At 40.5% G+C, this 14,213-nt stretch overlaps 1 protein-coding gene across 49 annotated transcripts in view; it reads left to right on the top strand.

Annotated features, from left to right (window-relative positions):
• RIMS2 (regulating synaptic membrane exocytosis 2) overlaps positions 1 to 14,213 on the top strand; it is a 378,604-nt gene that overhangs the window by 192,072 nt on the left and 172,319 nt on the right. For 35 of the 49 annotated variants that reach the window (XM_068161209.1, XM_068161210.1, XM_068161231.1 and 32 more), the window contains 6 exons: positions 3,300 to 3,508; positions 4,965 to 5,084; positions 5,850 to 5,949; positions 7,100 to 7,223; positions 9,579 to 9,625; positions 10,821 to 10,933. In XM_068161209.1, coding sequence (XP_068017310.1) covers positions 3,300 to 3,508; positions 4,965 to 5,084; positions 5,850 to 5,949; positions 7,100 to 7,223; positions 9,579 to 9,625; positions 10,821 to 10,933 — 713 coding nt within the window. Of the gene's footprint in view, positions 1 to 3,114; positions 3,183 to 3,299; positions 3,509 to 4,964; positions 5,085 to 5,849; positions 5,950 to 7,099; positions 7,224 to 9,578; positions 9,626 to 10,820; positions 10,934 to 14,213 lie in introns of all 49 variants that reach the window. The other 14 variants (XM_068161226.1, XM_068161227.1, XM_068161232.1 and 11 more) reach the window with 1 other exon arrangement.

Raw genomic sequence — 14,213 nt, forward strand, 5'->3', positions numbered from 1 at the left:
TTCCACATACTCAACATCCTGCCTAACCTCTCATATGTCCTTTTTTGTATCTAGCTACACTCCTAAACTCATGAGACATCTGAATGCTAAGATTATATCTTGCTTAGTAATATATTAGTTCTTTTTCCTGTGAAAGATGACTTTGATATTACAATTTGTCAATGAGGTGACATTTTTTCCTGGGTAATTTCTGCTGCATGCACCAAATGTACACGTTTTCAATAACAAAGCATCTGCTGTCGTGGAAGGGAAGTATCTCAGAGATCAGCAACTGGTAGTCAGAATTAAAACTACAGTGTCTGTATTATGGAAAGATTTTCCCACTGGGAAGCGTAGATCTGTGTCTCTTCCATGTTGTACTTTTACTTTTGCAAGATTTCACAACCATTTAGTCAGTCAAGGTTTTAATATTTACACAACTTGGGCTGAAAAATTGATGTCCAGTGGTGTTATCATTGAGTCCTTCACTGTGCCTCAAGAAAGTGCAGATGTGCTAAGACATACAGGTCTCACAGACATGCAGGGTACTACAGGGCTTCCAGACAGTCATCCTGGGTGTAGTTTAATGAGTGGAAGCATTTTAATAACAATCTAATTGCATTTGATTTACTTTTGTGCTATTTAGACCTGTCATTTAGATGACAATGCAGTGTTAAAGGCAAAATACAGATCATATGCAAGGGCTTTGTAATTTCTAATTCCTGTGACCCCCCCTTCTTTTAAAACATATAGCTCCATATGTTTGTATTTCATAGTTCCTAGAATTAGATACCAAATTATAGGGAAACAAACTACAGCTTTTAAAGTCAGGCTTTGCTTTTGGGTGCAGCAGTGTTTTTGAGGACACAGAAACTAACTGCTGGGAAAAGCCAGTGTGGGCTCATATGCCTTTAATTGTGTGCAACTAAAGCTGAGAAGTTGCCTTCAGTGTATTGAGAGGACTTTGCCTCACTTAAGATCCATTTTAAAAGGTATATTTAAACAAGAATTGGTAAAACAGGCAATATGTGGACTGGAACTCAGGCTATCTTCTGGATATCTCAACATGAGGAGGGACTTTGTTACGGTGATGGAGTCCTGGAGCAGTCTGCCCAGGGAGGTTGTGGAGTCTCCCTGGAGACTTTCAAAACGTGCTGTTTGCTTTCCTGTGTGGACTACCCTGGGTGATCCTGCTTTGGCAGGGGGATTGGACTCCATCTCTCGAGGTCCCTTCCAACCTCTAACATTTTGTGATTCTGTGCTACCTCTGAATCTCAAGAGCTCACTGATGATTTCACTCACTTCCCCAACGTCTTTGGAGGCAGAGGACAGACAGCTCTGGAAATCCCACGGCAGAAGTACCTTTTCCAAAATGCTATTAGCTTGCAGAAGATTTCCTTTCCCTTTCACAGGACAGCCATGCTTTTATCTGTGATAGAGTCAGGATGGTAAAGGTCACGAGAAAGCAGTTTTGGGCAGAATTTCCCATTTTAATAAGTTCCTTTCCTTGCAAGAATCACGAGGCACAGCTAACACATTTTCAGCAGGCTTGTTTATTACATAGAAAATAAGAATTAATTAAAGCTTCAAAATAATTTTTTGAGGTCTTTACCACTGCCTTTTGGAAATCAGAAGTCAATATTCTGCTATGTTTCTGCAAAGTGTAGGGGACTGAGTGCAAAGTGTAGGGGACTGAGTTCAAAGTGTCTGTTTGAAAAGAAAAGAATGAGTCCAGAGAAGAGCAACGAAGTTAGTGAGGGGCTTGGAACACAGCCCTGTGAGGAGAGGCTGAGGGAGCTGGGGCTGCTTAGCCTGGAGAGGAGGAGACTCAGGGGTGACCTTATTGCTCTCTACAACTACCTGAAGGGAGGTTGTAAACAGGCAGAAGTTGGTCTCTTCTCCCAGGCAGCCAGCACCAGAGCAAGAGGACACAGTCTCAGGCTGTGCCAGGGGAAGTTCAGGCTGGAGGTCAGGAGGAAGTTTTACACAGAGAGAGTGATTGCCCATTGGAATGGACTGCCCAGGGAGGTGGTGGAGTCGCCGTCACTGGAGGTGTTCAGGAGGAGACTTGACAGGGTGCTTGGTTACATGGATTAGTTGATTGGGTGGTGTTGGGTGATAGGTTGGACGTGATGATCTTGAAGGTCTCTTCCAACCTGGTTTATTCTATTTTATTCTATATAAAAATACGTAGCATGTGGTAACAAAGCATTTTTCACAGAGCATATAGTAACAATGGGGAGGGGGGAAAAAAGAGAGAGAGAAATGTGCTAATGTAAAATATGTGACCATAACTAACAATTTAAAGTACCTACATAATAGTTCTATGGAAAGCAGCTTTAGTTTAGACCTTTTCTTTACACCTCTTTTCCAAACCTTTTCCCCTATCATGTGTCTGTCATAAAGGTTAAATTCTGATTCCAATATAGATATATAAAAAACCCCAGTAGATATGCTTTGTCAAAACCACACATATTTATTGCCAGTTATGGGGTGCCTGTACTTACCAGGATTCATCCTGGTGTTTAGCCAGTAGACATTTCTCTGGGAATTCCAAGCAAAGCTAATACACTTTTAATTCCCAAAATAGCTTCTGTACTTGTTTTTCTTATTGGTTCATCATATTTCACAGATCACTTAACCTTCCACCAAACATTACCTATTTCACAGCTGAATACAGAGTACCGTTGTTTGAAGTGTCTTATTGACGTGATTAAATACTTGTTTGTGTTAGAGAAGCAATGGAATACATTCCTCTTCCCATATTCAAACGCTTTCCTTGCTGAACAGTTTGTTAGGAGTACAATAAATTTTGCCTTTGGATTTAATTTACTGTAAGTAATTTCCTAGGAGCAGTAAAAAAACCAACTCTGAAGAAGTCATGCTTTACAGTGTACACAATTCTATGCACACATACAAACCCACAGATGGATCTCCTTCCTCACTGTATTTCATATTCCACGAACTCTGATATGGGAGCCTTAAGCTTTTCTTGGAAGCACTTTGTAAGTCCTGCTAGCAGAGGTTATGAATCCAACAGGATGATCAGAAGTCTTTACAATTTTGCTGTATCTTTGTCTGTCCTTTCTTTCACCTTTCCTTTACTGCACTACTTTGTCTGTCTGATTCTCGCAGGAGACATGGATTACAACTGGTTGGACCATACGTCTTGGCATAGCAGTGAGGCATCCCCAATGTCTTTGGTGAGACATGTGGAGCCTTACCATTCAGTTTCTTTTATCATTTCACGTTCCCTTTGTTTTATTTACACCTTTGCATGTTTTCTTTTTTTGTATCCCTTTTTTATCCCACGCCTTTAGGGGACAGTCAAAGGGGAAAAAGGAAAACTAGTGAGCAGGCAGTTCTGTCGGATTCTAACACCTTATCCGAGAGGCAAAAGAAAATGGTGTGCTTTGGTGGCCACTCTTTGGAAGAGGACTTGGAATGGTCTGAGCCTCAGATAAAAGACTCTGGGGTAGATACCTGTAGTAGCACAACTCTAAACGAGGACCATAGCCATAGCGAGAAGGTACTGAAATTACGGAGCCTGCATTTTAACCTGCTCATTCGGTCTTTGTTTGCTCTCTGTCACTCATTAAAATAGTGCATAAAGTAAAAGAGAGGGTGTTTCTAGAGACACTGTAGCATTTCCTAAGGTGCAGAAAAGAAAAACAAATGAAAAGTCTCCGCATGCTTGCAGCCTTCACTCTTTGGCAGCCTAAGAAAAGACTGGAGAGGCATGAAGGAAACGTCGTTCTTATGGTTGCATAATAGCATATCGTGGCATTACCTTCAAGTGTGAAGTAATTAACAGTAAGGATTCTACTGATTGGCTTAATTGATTTACTACATTCAAACTCCTGGGGCTGAAATTAAATTAATAGTTTAAACCTCAGGTGGAAAGAAAAAAAAAAAAGAAAAAGACAAAAACCCAAAAAGGGAGCAAATTGGGTCTCTCTGCACAGAAAAGTTGTTTTTCTTTTTTCCCTTTCACTGTCATGGTTGTTCTTTTGTTTTGTTGCCATGCCATTCCTGTGCAGCATTGTGCAGAATTAAAGGCTTTGCCATCTGCTTTGGTAGTTTTGATTTTTGCTTTCTGTTTGGTGGAGATTATGATAAATCTTTTTAGAGTCATTAGTTGTAATGGGAGCAGATTTGCCTGTGCCTGCTAATTTTGCATGAAACACAGCATGAAGTGGTGGTTTTTCTGTGGAGAAAGTGCTATGATTACACTAAATGTTAAGATTTTATTAATTATGCCAGGGTACCAATACAACTGTGCCCATGGATAGTGATGGAATAGTAAAGTTCTCTAATTATACTTTGTATGGAGAATCACAGACTGGGCTGGGTTGGCAGGGACCTTCAAAGGTCGTCCAGTCCAATCCCCTCTGCAGTCAGCAGCAGCATCTTCAACTAGATCAGGCTGCCCAGAGCCCTGTTGAGCCTCACCTTGAATATCTCCAGGGATGGGGCCTCCACCACCTGCCTGGGCCACCTGTTCCAGCAAGAAGCAATCTATTTGGAGTAATGACTATTCCTTTTAATGTAATCTATGATTTTTAATATCCTAATACTGAGTGAAGGTAAAGCAGTGAAAAAGTTTGTCAGTCACAGAGAAATCAGACATGTTTGGAAGAGTGGGAAAAGAAGTAGTAACTTGCATGAAATTTCTGGTTTGACTTAGATTTCTTTTGAAGTATTGCTCTTATACCAGAGCTCTGCAGCTGTCTTTGTCACTGTGCATGGCTAACTGTGTATGGCTGGCTGTGGGTGTTCCTTCAGCACACCAAGGCCATTCTAGACATTTACAAATTGGATTTAGTGAAACAGATAATGTTATTATATTAAATACTAGTGTAATCATAACACTTTCATGACATTTATATATATATATATATATATCTCAGGAAATGAAAAGTATTACTGCAATATTTCTCTTTGAAATCCTATTCACTGTGCTTTCCTTTACCACCATCTGATAGCATCCGGTGACTTGGCAACCCTCCAAAGACGGAGACCGCCTCATCGGCCGGATATTGTTAAACAAGCGACTCAAAGATGGAAGTGTGCCTAGAGACTCGGGAGCAATGCTTGGGTTGAAGGTTAGTAATGACTGATTTTGCACTGACAACTCTCTCAGTTAAGCCACCTAACTTTATGATGAAAGCATTCTCCTGTGATCCAGTGTAGGTGATCTCTACAAAGCCTCCTTATTCTCCAAAGTACCAGGTGACCTCTTGCATTTAGTTAACCAAAGGAGTTTTACAGTGTCCCTGACAGGCTTCAAAAATGGTCTTTATCTGAACGACTAGGCATGTTTTCACAAGCTTCCTGAGAATGCCTGCTCTGCAAGGTACCAATTGCATCGCTGGTGGGCAAGCCAAGACCTGTCTGTTTTCTTCAGTGTTAAGCACTGTGCCATGGTATAATTTCTCTTCTCCAAAAGAAGGGAGGATGTATGGAAGCTAGTGACATTTTGATCCAGAGCAAAGCCTGCCCATTGAAGAGCCTCTTTCTGGCTATTCTGAAGCCCCCCACCCCCAACTGTTTGATTTGCTACATTTTAAATACCCAAAGCACAATGTTATGTAATCTATAAAAAAGTCGTGGGTTTGTGTGGGTGTGGAATGGGCTGCCCAGGGAGGTGGTGGAGTCACCATCGCTGGAGGTGTTTAGGAAGAGTGTGAATGGGGTGCTTGGTGCCAGGGTTTAGTTGATTAGATAGTGTTGGATGATAGGTTGGACTCGATGATCTCAAAGGTCTCTTCCAACCTGGTTAGTTCTACCCTATGCTATTCTATATATATAAATATATAAGTAATTGAAACTAATTTTCATTCTATGAAAACACTTCCTCTTTGAAACAGGTAGTAGGAGGAAAGATGACTGAATCAGGTCGGCTCTGCGCATTTATCACCAAAGTTAAAAAAGGAAGCCTGGCCGATACCGTGGGGCATCTTAGACCAGGTATGTATCTGCTACAGAGCTGAAATGCTGAGCTGGGTTTCTGAAGGTGATAACAAGTAAGCAAGTTTAATCAGATGTGAAATTATGTTAAATAGGTGTGAGCAGCCACTGCAGAATTCAACCTGACATTTCGTTAATAGGTTATTGACATTGCTTTTTAGTCCTTTTAGTCTAGAGAGGAGAAGACTGAGAGGGAATCTAATCAATGCCTGTAAGTGTCTGAGGGTGTCAGAAAGGAAGGGACAGCCCCTGCTCACTTGCACCCTGTGACAGGACAAGGGGCAGTGAATGGAAACTGCAGCACAGGAGGTTCCACCTCAACATCAGGAAGAATTTCTTCACTGTAAGGGTCACAGAGCACTGGAGCAGGCTGCATATGGAGATTGTGGAGTCTCCTTCTCTGGAGACTTTCCAGCCCTGTCTGGATGTGTTCCTGTGTGACCTGTGCTGATTCTATGGTCCTGTTCTGCCAGGGGATCTCCAGAGATCCCTTCCAACCCCTATCATCCTCCCATCCTGTGATTACTGCTGTTGTGAAATAGATAAATTCTCATGTTGCTCAAAATCATATTTGAATATTTTAATCATGGGTTTTTAATCTCAAAATAATATTCCACTGATATCCTGCCCAGTCATGCTCTTTAGAGCAAAGCAAGCTATTGCAGCTGGGGAAGGGAAGCAGCTCAGCTAAGAGACTGCTTCTATCCCAACATACAAACCAGGGATTCCTGGATGGGAGACTGTACAAGAAATATTCACTATTACCATAAGAACTCTCTGAACCTTAGATACTAAACTAGTGGAGGAAAATGGATCTTCAGAATGGCAGGTTGATGAGGTAATGCTGCTCTAAGGATCTGCATTTTCTAAAGAGCATGTTGGGATTTCTGTAGTCTGCAGCTGGAAAGACAAATAGGAGCTATATCTAATTTAACAGAGGTCCTACTGATGTTCTTACTGTTTTACTGAACTTTGCATATTGGAAATTGAGATGAAGAAAACCTTTAATGTTCAGGACATTTCTGGATTGGAGGACTCCAAAGTTGTTCTGCAATACACATTTCATCATTCTATAAACTGACATTAGAAGTCATTGTAAAAAAGATCCACAGCAGACTTCCTGAGCAGGCTGTTTTTACTGAAATTACAGGTGATGAAGTTTTAGAATGGAATGGGAGAATACTACAAGGAGCCACCTTTGAGGAGGTGTATAACATCATTTTAGAATCTAAGCCTGAGCCACAAGTGGAGCTTGTGGTTTCAAGACCAATAGGGTAAGTAATTTTGGTTGGGTTTGGTTTGGGGTTTTTTTGGTATCAAATATGACAGAAAGGTTGCAAAATTTCACTTTGAGGGCAGAGCATATCAAAAAGATTCCCAGACATTATAAACAGTAAAGCAGCAGGCAAAATTCTGTACACCAGGAGTGTAGCTAGAATGATTGATCACCCCAGTAAGCAAAAAGAGCTGGTATCAGATTTTGTAGTTTCCAAGAGGATCGCAGTTGTTCTGTGATAATATGGTCAAAACCAGTTTCCCTTCTGTGTTTTTCTAGTTGCTATATTAGCTTTGAAACTGTGGTTATACTCTTTATTGCTGCAGCTCTTGATTCTTGACTTCTCTTTCTCCATTTCCATATCTATATCACATTAGAAGACAATTATATATTCAGATTTGGCCTGTGAGGTGATGAATGCAGACTTTTGCACCAAATACAACATGCTCAGGACATAATCCATATGTTTTGGAAAGTCTTGAATTCACATGAAATTCATTAAATGATTGCTTGCTATCCTGTAAAGTACATGTCTGAATGAACAGCCAGCATTGGGTGGGAAGTTTTCTTTGGTGCTTTACACTGCCAAGTTTTCTTAAGTTTGACACCTATCTCATTGTGCAAGAGAAAATTCAGTTTAGATATCAGTAGCTGCTTTATTATATGAGGCTGTGAACGCTTCCCCTTCTTCATCTGTTCTTTTTCTTCCAAGCTCCTACAGCCTGCAGTCACAGCCATGACTTTTTTACCTCTCCATTGAAAGCTCCACAGCTCCTCACAGCAGCATTGTGAAGAGGGGGATGCTTATCACTGGATTTGAAGATGCTTTCAGTTGTTAAGAGTTTTCTCTTTTCCCTTGTGGAACTTAGGGTGGTGTATGTGATGCAGTTGGGCAGGGTGCTAGGTGATCTCATCTAGGTTCTCTTTTCCACATAAGGTTAGACCAGATGCTCTTTCAACATTCCTTCCAATCTGGACTGTACTGTGATTCTATAATTAAAAACTAATAACTGTGTTTATCCCCTTTTATTTTTTGGTATAAGATGCAGACAGTTGTCTTACTTTTATGCAAGAAAGCACAGGTAACATAATAAGTAAAGAAGTACTAAAAAAGTCTAGAACCATATAATCTGAGGGTGGAATTTCAGTGAGGGTAATTTGTGATCATTTCAGCTATAAGAGGAACTTAATGGCTTTGACACATCAGGAACTTTATGTGCAGGAACTTAATTTAGTTTGACAATTTTAAGCAAACTTGATGATGACAAAACCTGCTTTGTCTTGCCAGGGTGATGAGAGGTCATCTCCTACATACATAGCAAATTGCAGCCCCTTTGCAGTAAAGGCCTCTCTTAAACAACCTTTTCATAGCATGGGACTTGTAGTTATAAAATAATTCTAGGGGACTGACTATGTTACTGGAAGAATATTGGCTCAGAAGGGGAGGCTTTAAGTTATTTCATGAAGGTGTGAGAATAGAATAGAATAGAATAGAGTAGAGTAGAATTAACCAGGTTGGAAAAGATCTTTCACAGTTTCAAAGAAAGTTTATAGCAGAAGTTTTGAGGAACTGCTCCTGTCTTGAAAATACTCCACTTCCATTTTTTTCCCTCTTTCTGCATTCTGTTCCTTGTGCAAAACCTCCTGTATTCTTTTCTTGCACTTTTGCATTTACTATCTGTTGTTTACCTTCCCTATCATCATGTCTTCTGTTATGTTACCATGTACTCCACTTGCCACTAGAGCAGATCATCTGTGATTTCTTTCTGTAGTGATGGAGACTTTAGAGATGCCTTTTTGCAGCACTAACTGCTTGCCACATACTCTGAAGAGCTGAGCTAGATCAGAGCTAAAAAGGTTGTTCTGCAAAGAAACTACTATCTCATGCCTGCCCTGCCCAAGGAAGCATAGTGCCATAAGTCTGTGTTCTGCCCCAGGGGATAAAGTTTTAATGCATTAAAAATCATTAAAAGTCCAGATTCACCAGATGCCAGAAGTGGTCATTATTTCAGTTAGACCAACTGCTGCCCTCTCAAATGGTTTCAATTTGCTTCACCATCAACTCTCTTGCTTGGTTGCTTCATTTTGTTTTATTTACTGAGTTATTTTACTTGTGACTGTACAGCCTCTCTCCTGCCTCCACCAAACCACTTGTTCTGTAGGCTTTCATTTGCCAGGGAAGTCATTCATACTGCATAAAAAGAGAAATCTCTCCTGTGGCTGAAGACAGCCAGGAGATCATGCACCTTTGCTGAGACATTCCATGGTGGCTGGAGATGTACTGCAGTGTAACTGACATTTGAATATGCTTGTCAGATAAAGGATCAGCCTGTCTTAATTTTCCTGATTTCAGGGACATTCCCAGAATTCCTGACAGCACACATGCACAGCTGGAGTCCAGTAAGTTTCAATTGTGGGGTAGGAAAATCTTCTCTCTCTTTTATGTAAGCACAAAGAGATTGTAAAATGTCATCTGCAGTCAGCATAGCTCTCGTCTCCTTGTCTGTATCTGTCTCAATATGTCATTTTACTCTCTTATCTATCTACCTCTGTTTAATAATAAACTGTCAAAAGTCAAAATATTTTGATCTGGAGTTGACATTTGGTTATAAGCTTAGGCTGCTTTTGGCTTGAAAAGAAAAGCCTAATGCTAACTAAAATAGAAGAACGTGCACAGTGATTTTTAATTTCCTGTTTGTTTTGCATTTCAGTTGAACCTTATAAACTCAAAAATGAGCTGAAAAGTTCTTTATTTGCAGCCTGAGAGAGAGCTTCTTTGAAATCAGAATACTTCTACTACTTCTATTAGAACCATTCAGCACTCCTTAAATTGGCTAATCCAGTACTTCCTGTGGGGAAAAATAACTTGCACTTTGGCTTAGCACTGCTAGGATGGATTCCAGCCTGGAGTTGCTTTTTCTGATTGTTTCAGAGCTTTCAATTACTTTTTTTATAATAGAAGCCATGAATAAATGGCAGTGGCATGAGATTGGCTATAGTAATGTATAAAACTCCTCCAGTAACTTGCTGTTGATCAGCCAACTCTTAAAGCAGTGTCAGGGTTCTGTTTTGTGTGACGTGGACTGTCATTTGCATTGATAACAATGTGAGTTTTATTACTCAGCTCTGTATTGTCATAAATTGTCCTCTGAGTTTGCAGGCCTGGTGTATTTGAAACCAAATGCAGAGAAAACGTTGCATGCATCCTGATGCTTCTGTTTAGGCCAAATCAGCAATTAGTCTGAGAGCCAGATAACGCCAGAGTTCTGAATCCATTGGAGCCCAGTAAAGCACATACTTGCTCTTCAGGGCTTTTGGTCCTTCAGCTTACTGCCACAGTCAGAAACACTTGAATAAACTGCTTGCATTTATAAAATGACAAGCTTTTGTTTGCCTCCTGATGTTAGCACCAAAAGACTGAGTATCATTATTTGGTAATTGTAAAGAGATGAAAAAATTCCAGCTTTCCACAACTCTGTTTTATGTTTGGTAATATTTCTATGATTTGGGGTTTTTCTTTAATTATTGTTTGAAGAGCATTGGGCAGAGTGCACAAATCCTACTATTGATGAGCCATTTTTATGTATACTTACAGGTTCTAGTTCATTTGAATCTCAAAAAATGGACCGACCTTCTATTTCAGTGACTTCTCCTATGAGTCCTGGCATGCTAAGGGATGTTCCACAGTTCTTGTCTGGACAACTTTCAGTATGTAAACATTTCATTGATATTAATGTTGTGTGTTTGCAGCATGTACGACTCTCACTGCAGAGGGCAAGTGACCTCTAACACAAATGTCTTGTTAGATTAATTTACTTTGTTGTTGTTAATGCTTTATATCTCAGTGTAGAGAGGGCCATAGTTTCATAAGAACATTCTATTTTATTAGCTTTTGGAATGTTTTCTATGTGTTGAATTAGTCAGTGGATAAATATAGCTCTGTATGTATAAGATAGGCTGCTGGAGTTAATTTTTCAGAAAGGTCTAATCTTGGCCTCCAGTCATGCTTATTCTGTTGGGTGTTTTTCAACTCTTACCTGTGCAGTTGATCAGTTTCTTCCCCCTAGGCTGGACATGGCTATTACTTATTTCTTCTTTCACATTTCACTAGCTCTCATATGCACCTCCCCCCAGACATCCTTTTGATTGCTTCCGTATGTTGGATTCTTTGCACCAGCGTTTTATTCGCTTTCCTTCTTCACTCTCATTAACAACAAAGTTCATTACACAATGTTTTTCTTTGAAAGGGTCATTTTATCTACTAAGCTGAAGAGCTTGGGTTTTTTTACACCTTTCTCTGTCATTTACAACACCAAAGTGTGATTTTTCTCAGAAGTGCTCAGTTGTGGCCTGGTGACATTGAAAAGGAGAAGAAAAAGGAATGGGAGAAGTGGCAAAGTGGTGTTAAATAAGTTTGAGAATGTGACATAGATATTTTTTTGTCTGTGTTAAGGTAATGAGCCTGCCATAAAAATATGCATACAATCTAAGCAGAATGTTTGTAGGGCTCACAGAAAGAGTTTATGATATCGGTAGAGGAGGGGAAGGAGCATTTTTGTCCCTTGAGCAGCAATATTGGCTCCATCTCGCAGTGCATGGGACATGATTTGTTTTGCCTATCAGACCACACACCACAATATATAATTTTTAATATTCTATAGCTATGGTACTTAACTACTTTGAAAGAGTCAATCCTTTGGGCAAATGGACAACTAGAAATCTTGACTGTATAATGGTAAGGCAACATGAACAGGAACTGTCAAAATATACAGACCGAGGCTTCTAAAATCCAATGTAGTTCCAATGTAGTTTTCCAAGAGAGCAAAACTTGTTGAGAGATGAAACAGGGGAAAAAAGAAATCTCTTTTGGCTGCATCTCATTTGGCTCAATGGGGAAAATTGTTGGTTCCTAGCTCCCAGCATGACATTCAAGATGCAGAGTTAGTTGCTCTGACATCCAGTGCACAGGGGCTGAGGAATGATGGTACAAAGAGGAACCACACAGACATAACTTTCTCACTTTCTAAACTTCAGAAGCAAAATCCTCAGGAGTTGATGATTAGGATCTTACAGCAAAGGCAGTAAGCCCGTTGATTTGGGGTTTGCTAGGACACTGCAGTTTGTGGTGCATAAGACTTTTATCAGGAGATCAGGAGGTACATTCTAGTCTACTAAGACTAAGAGAATTCACAAGATTTTCTCTCTCAGAAGAGCATATAAATTCAGCGTTTAACTCAAGAAGGGATCACCTCTATTTTTGCTTCGAGATATAAATGCCTTCATTGCATTTCTTTCCACCTCAGGATAAACAAATAACGTCTGGAGACATTTAAAGATCTTTCCTGCTTCTCCTCTTTGTACTCCCTTATATGCTGTTTGCAGTTATATACAATACTCCCTACTACACAACATCCTTGTTTCCTTCAGAGACCGGCTGGTATTGGAGAGCACACAGCTCCAGCTGCATGGCACTGAAGTCGGAAATGCTCAGTAACTCTCTAAACTGAAGTCCCACTCTCTCAACAGCAAACTTTAGTGGATAGGTTGAAAAGTTGGATGCCTATCTTACCTCACCAGCTAAAGAACAGGAAATAGCTCTGTTCAGGGTTAATCACCAGCCTCCGGCTGCTGTTGGCTCAAGTCTTTGGGAGGCTAGCACTGATGAAGGTTTTGCTTTGCAAGGAGGGGTGCTTGTCTCCAATGTCTCATAGGTAGCAGTGTGGAACCTAACTGGGCACACTTTTAGAGAAACAGGACTTTAAAAGAATGGAAGCACTCTACAGGGACAGTGCTTTCCCATCTACTAAATAGCTGCAGTTTCTTTTTGAGCTGGTATTTTAAGTCAGTTTGAAAAGTCACAGGTTGTCAAATTCAGGTGTTTGTGCTTCTTGAAGGCAGGACAATGAATAGATTTTTACTCACTTCTTAAAATGCTGGGTTCTCATTTGATAACTGTAGAGAGTTTTGAAACTTTGGAAGAGTTAGTGGGGGGGGGGTGGGGGGTGGGGTGTGGGAAAAAGCCCAAACCCCCAAAACTATGCTGTAGAGTTGGAGATTTTGTTAAGAATTAGAGCAGAATATGAAATTTTCTGGTTTGGGACCTTTAACAAAGGTGAAGTAATAGGAAAAAGATCAATTCCAGTTATCTCCTCAAGTTAAAATTTGGCGGGTTTTTTCAGTCTGAACACTACAAAATGGACCAGATTCAGTGTTTTGGTTTTCCATGCTGGAGATGGTGATACACTTGTGCATTCCAGATAGCTGAATAAGAAGGAGATGGAAGGAAACACCAAATTCTGAATGTAGTTGGGAATGTGCTCTTTATGCTGAGTGCCTAGGCAAGAGAATAACTGCAGAGCCCTGCCAGGGGCTGGGGGCAGGATATTGTTACTTGTGGAAGTGGCAGGCCAATTGCCATGCTGGGTAATGGTGGCTGAATTCAGACAGGTGAGATGAATCTGGGGGAACGGATGATGGGCAAGATTTGGAAGTTTTTTCTGTGTTCTCTCTGCTTTTGGACAATCCCATGCAGTCCTGACAGCTTGGTGTTTAGGCAGCTGTGGTTAATAGGCAATGAACTACAGGAACTGTGGGCAGAAGTGGAGCTAGCCCCAGCTGGGGCAGAGGTCTCAAGTATTTGAATAAATACTTGGATGTCCTTATCCAGACAGTGCTAGATATTCTTCAAGGGGGTTTATGGTAAGAGTGTTTGGGAATGTATTTCTCTGGGTTCAGTATGGCTTTAGGCAGTTCAGCTGTAGCAATGCCTCTCTATTATGCAGGGGTGTCTTTGTCTGTGCAGTGTTGTGTGTTTTCCTCTGTGTTGGCTTTGCTCTGTGTAGATGTTTTCTTCTGTTGAGGTTACAGTGACACTCCAAAGCTGGCTAATAGGATTTCCTATGAAACAAACTATCTCACATAGCTAGGAAAGGATCTTTCCATTGATAATTATCCTGCCCAAATACTTACTTAACTGAGCAAATTATGT

The sequence above is a fragment of the Melanerpes formicivorus genome, unplaced genomic scaffold (assembly GCF_026170545.1).
Source record: "Melanerpes formicivorus ecotype bairdi unplaced genomic scaffold, bMelFor1.0.p_v2 SCAF_56, whole genome shotgun sequence".
Taxonomy (NCBI): Eukaryota; Metazoa; Chordata; class Aves; order Piciformes; family Picidae; genus Melanerpes; species Melanerpes formicivorus.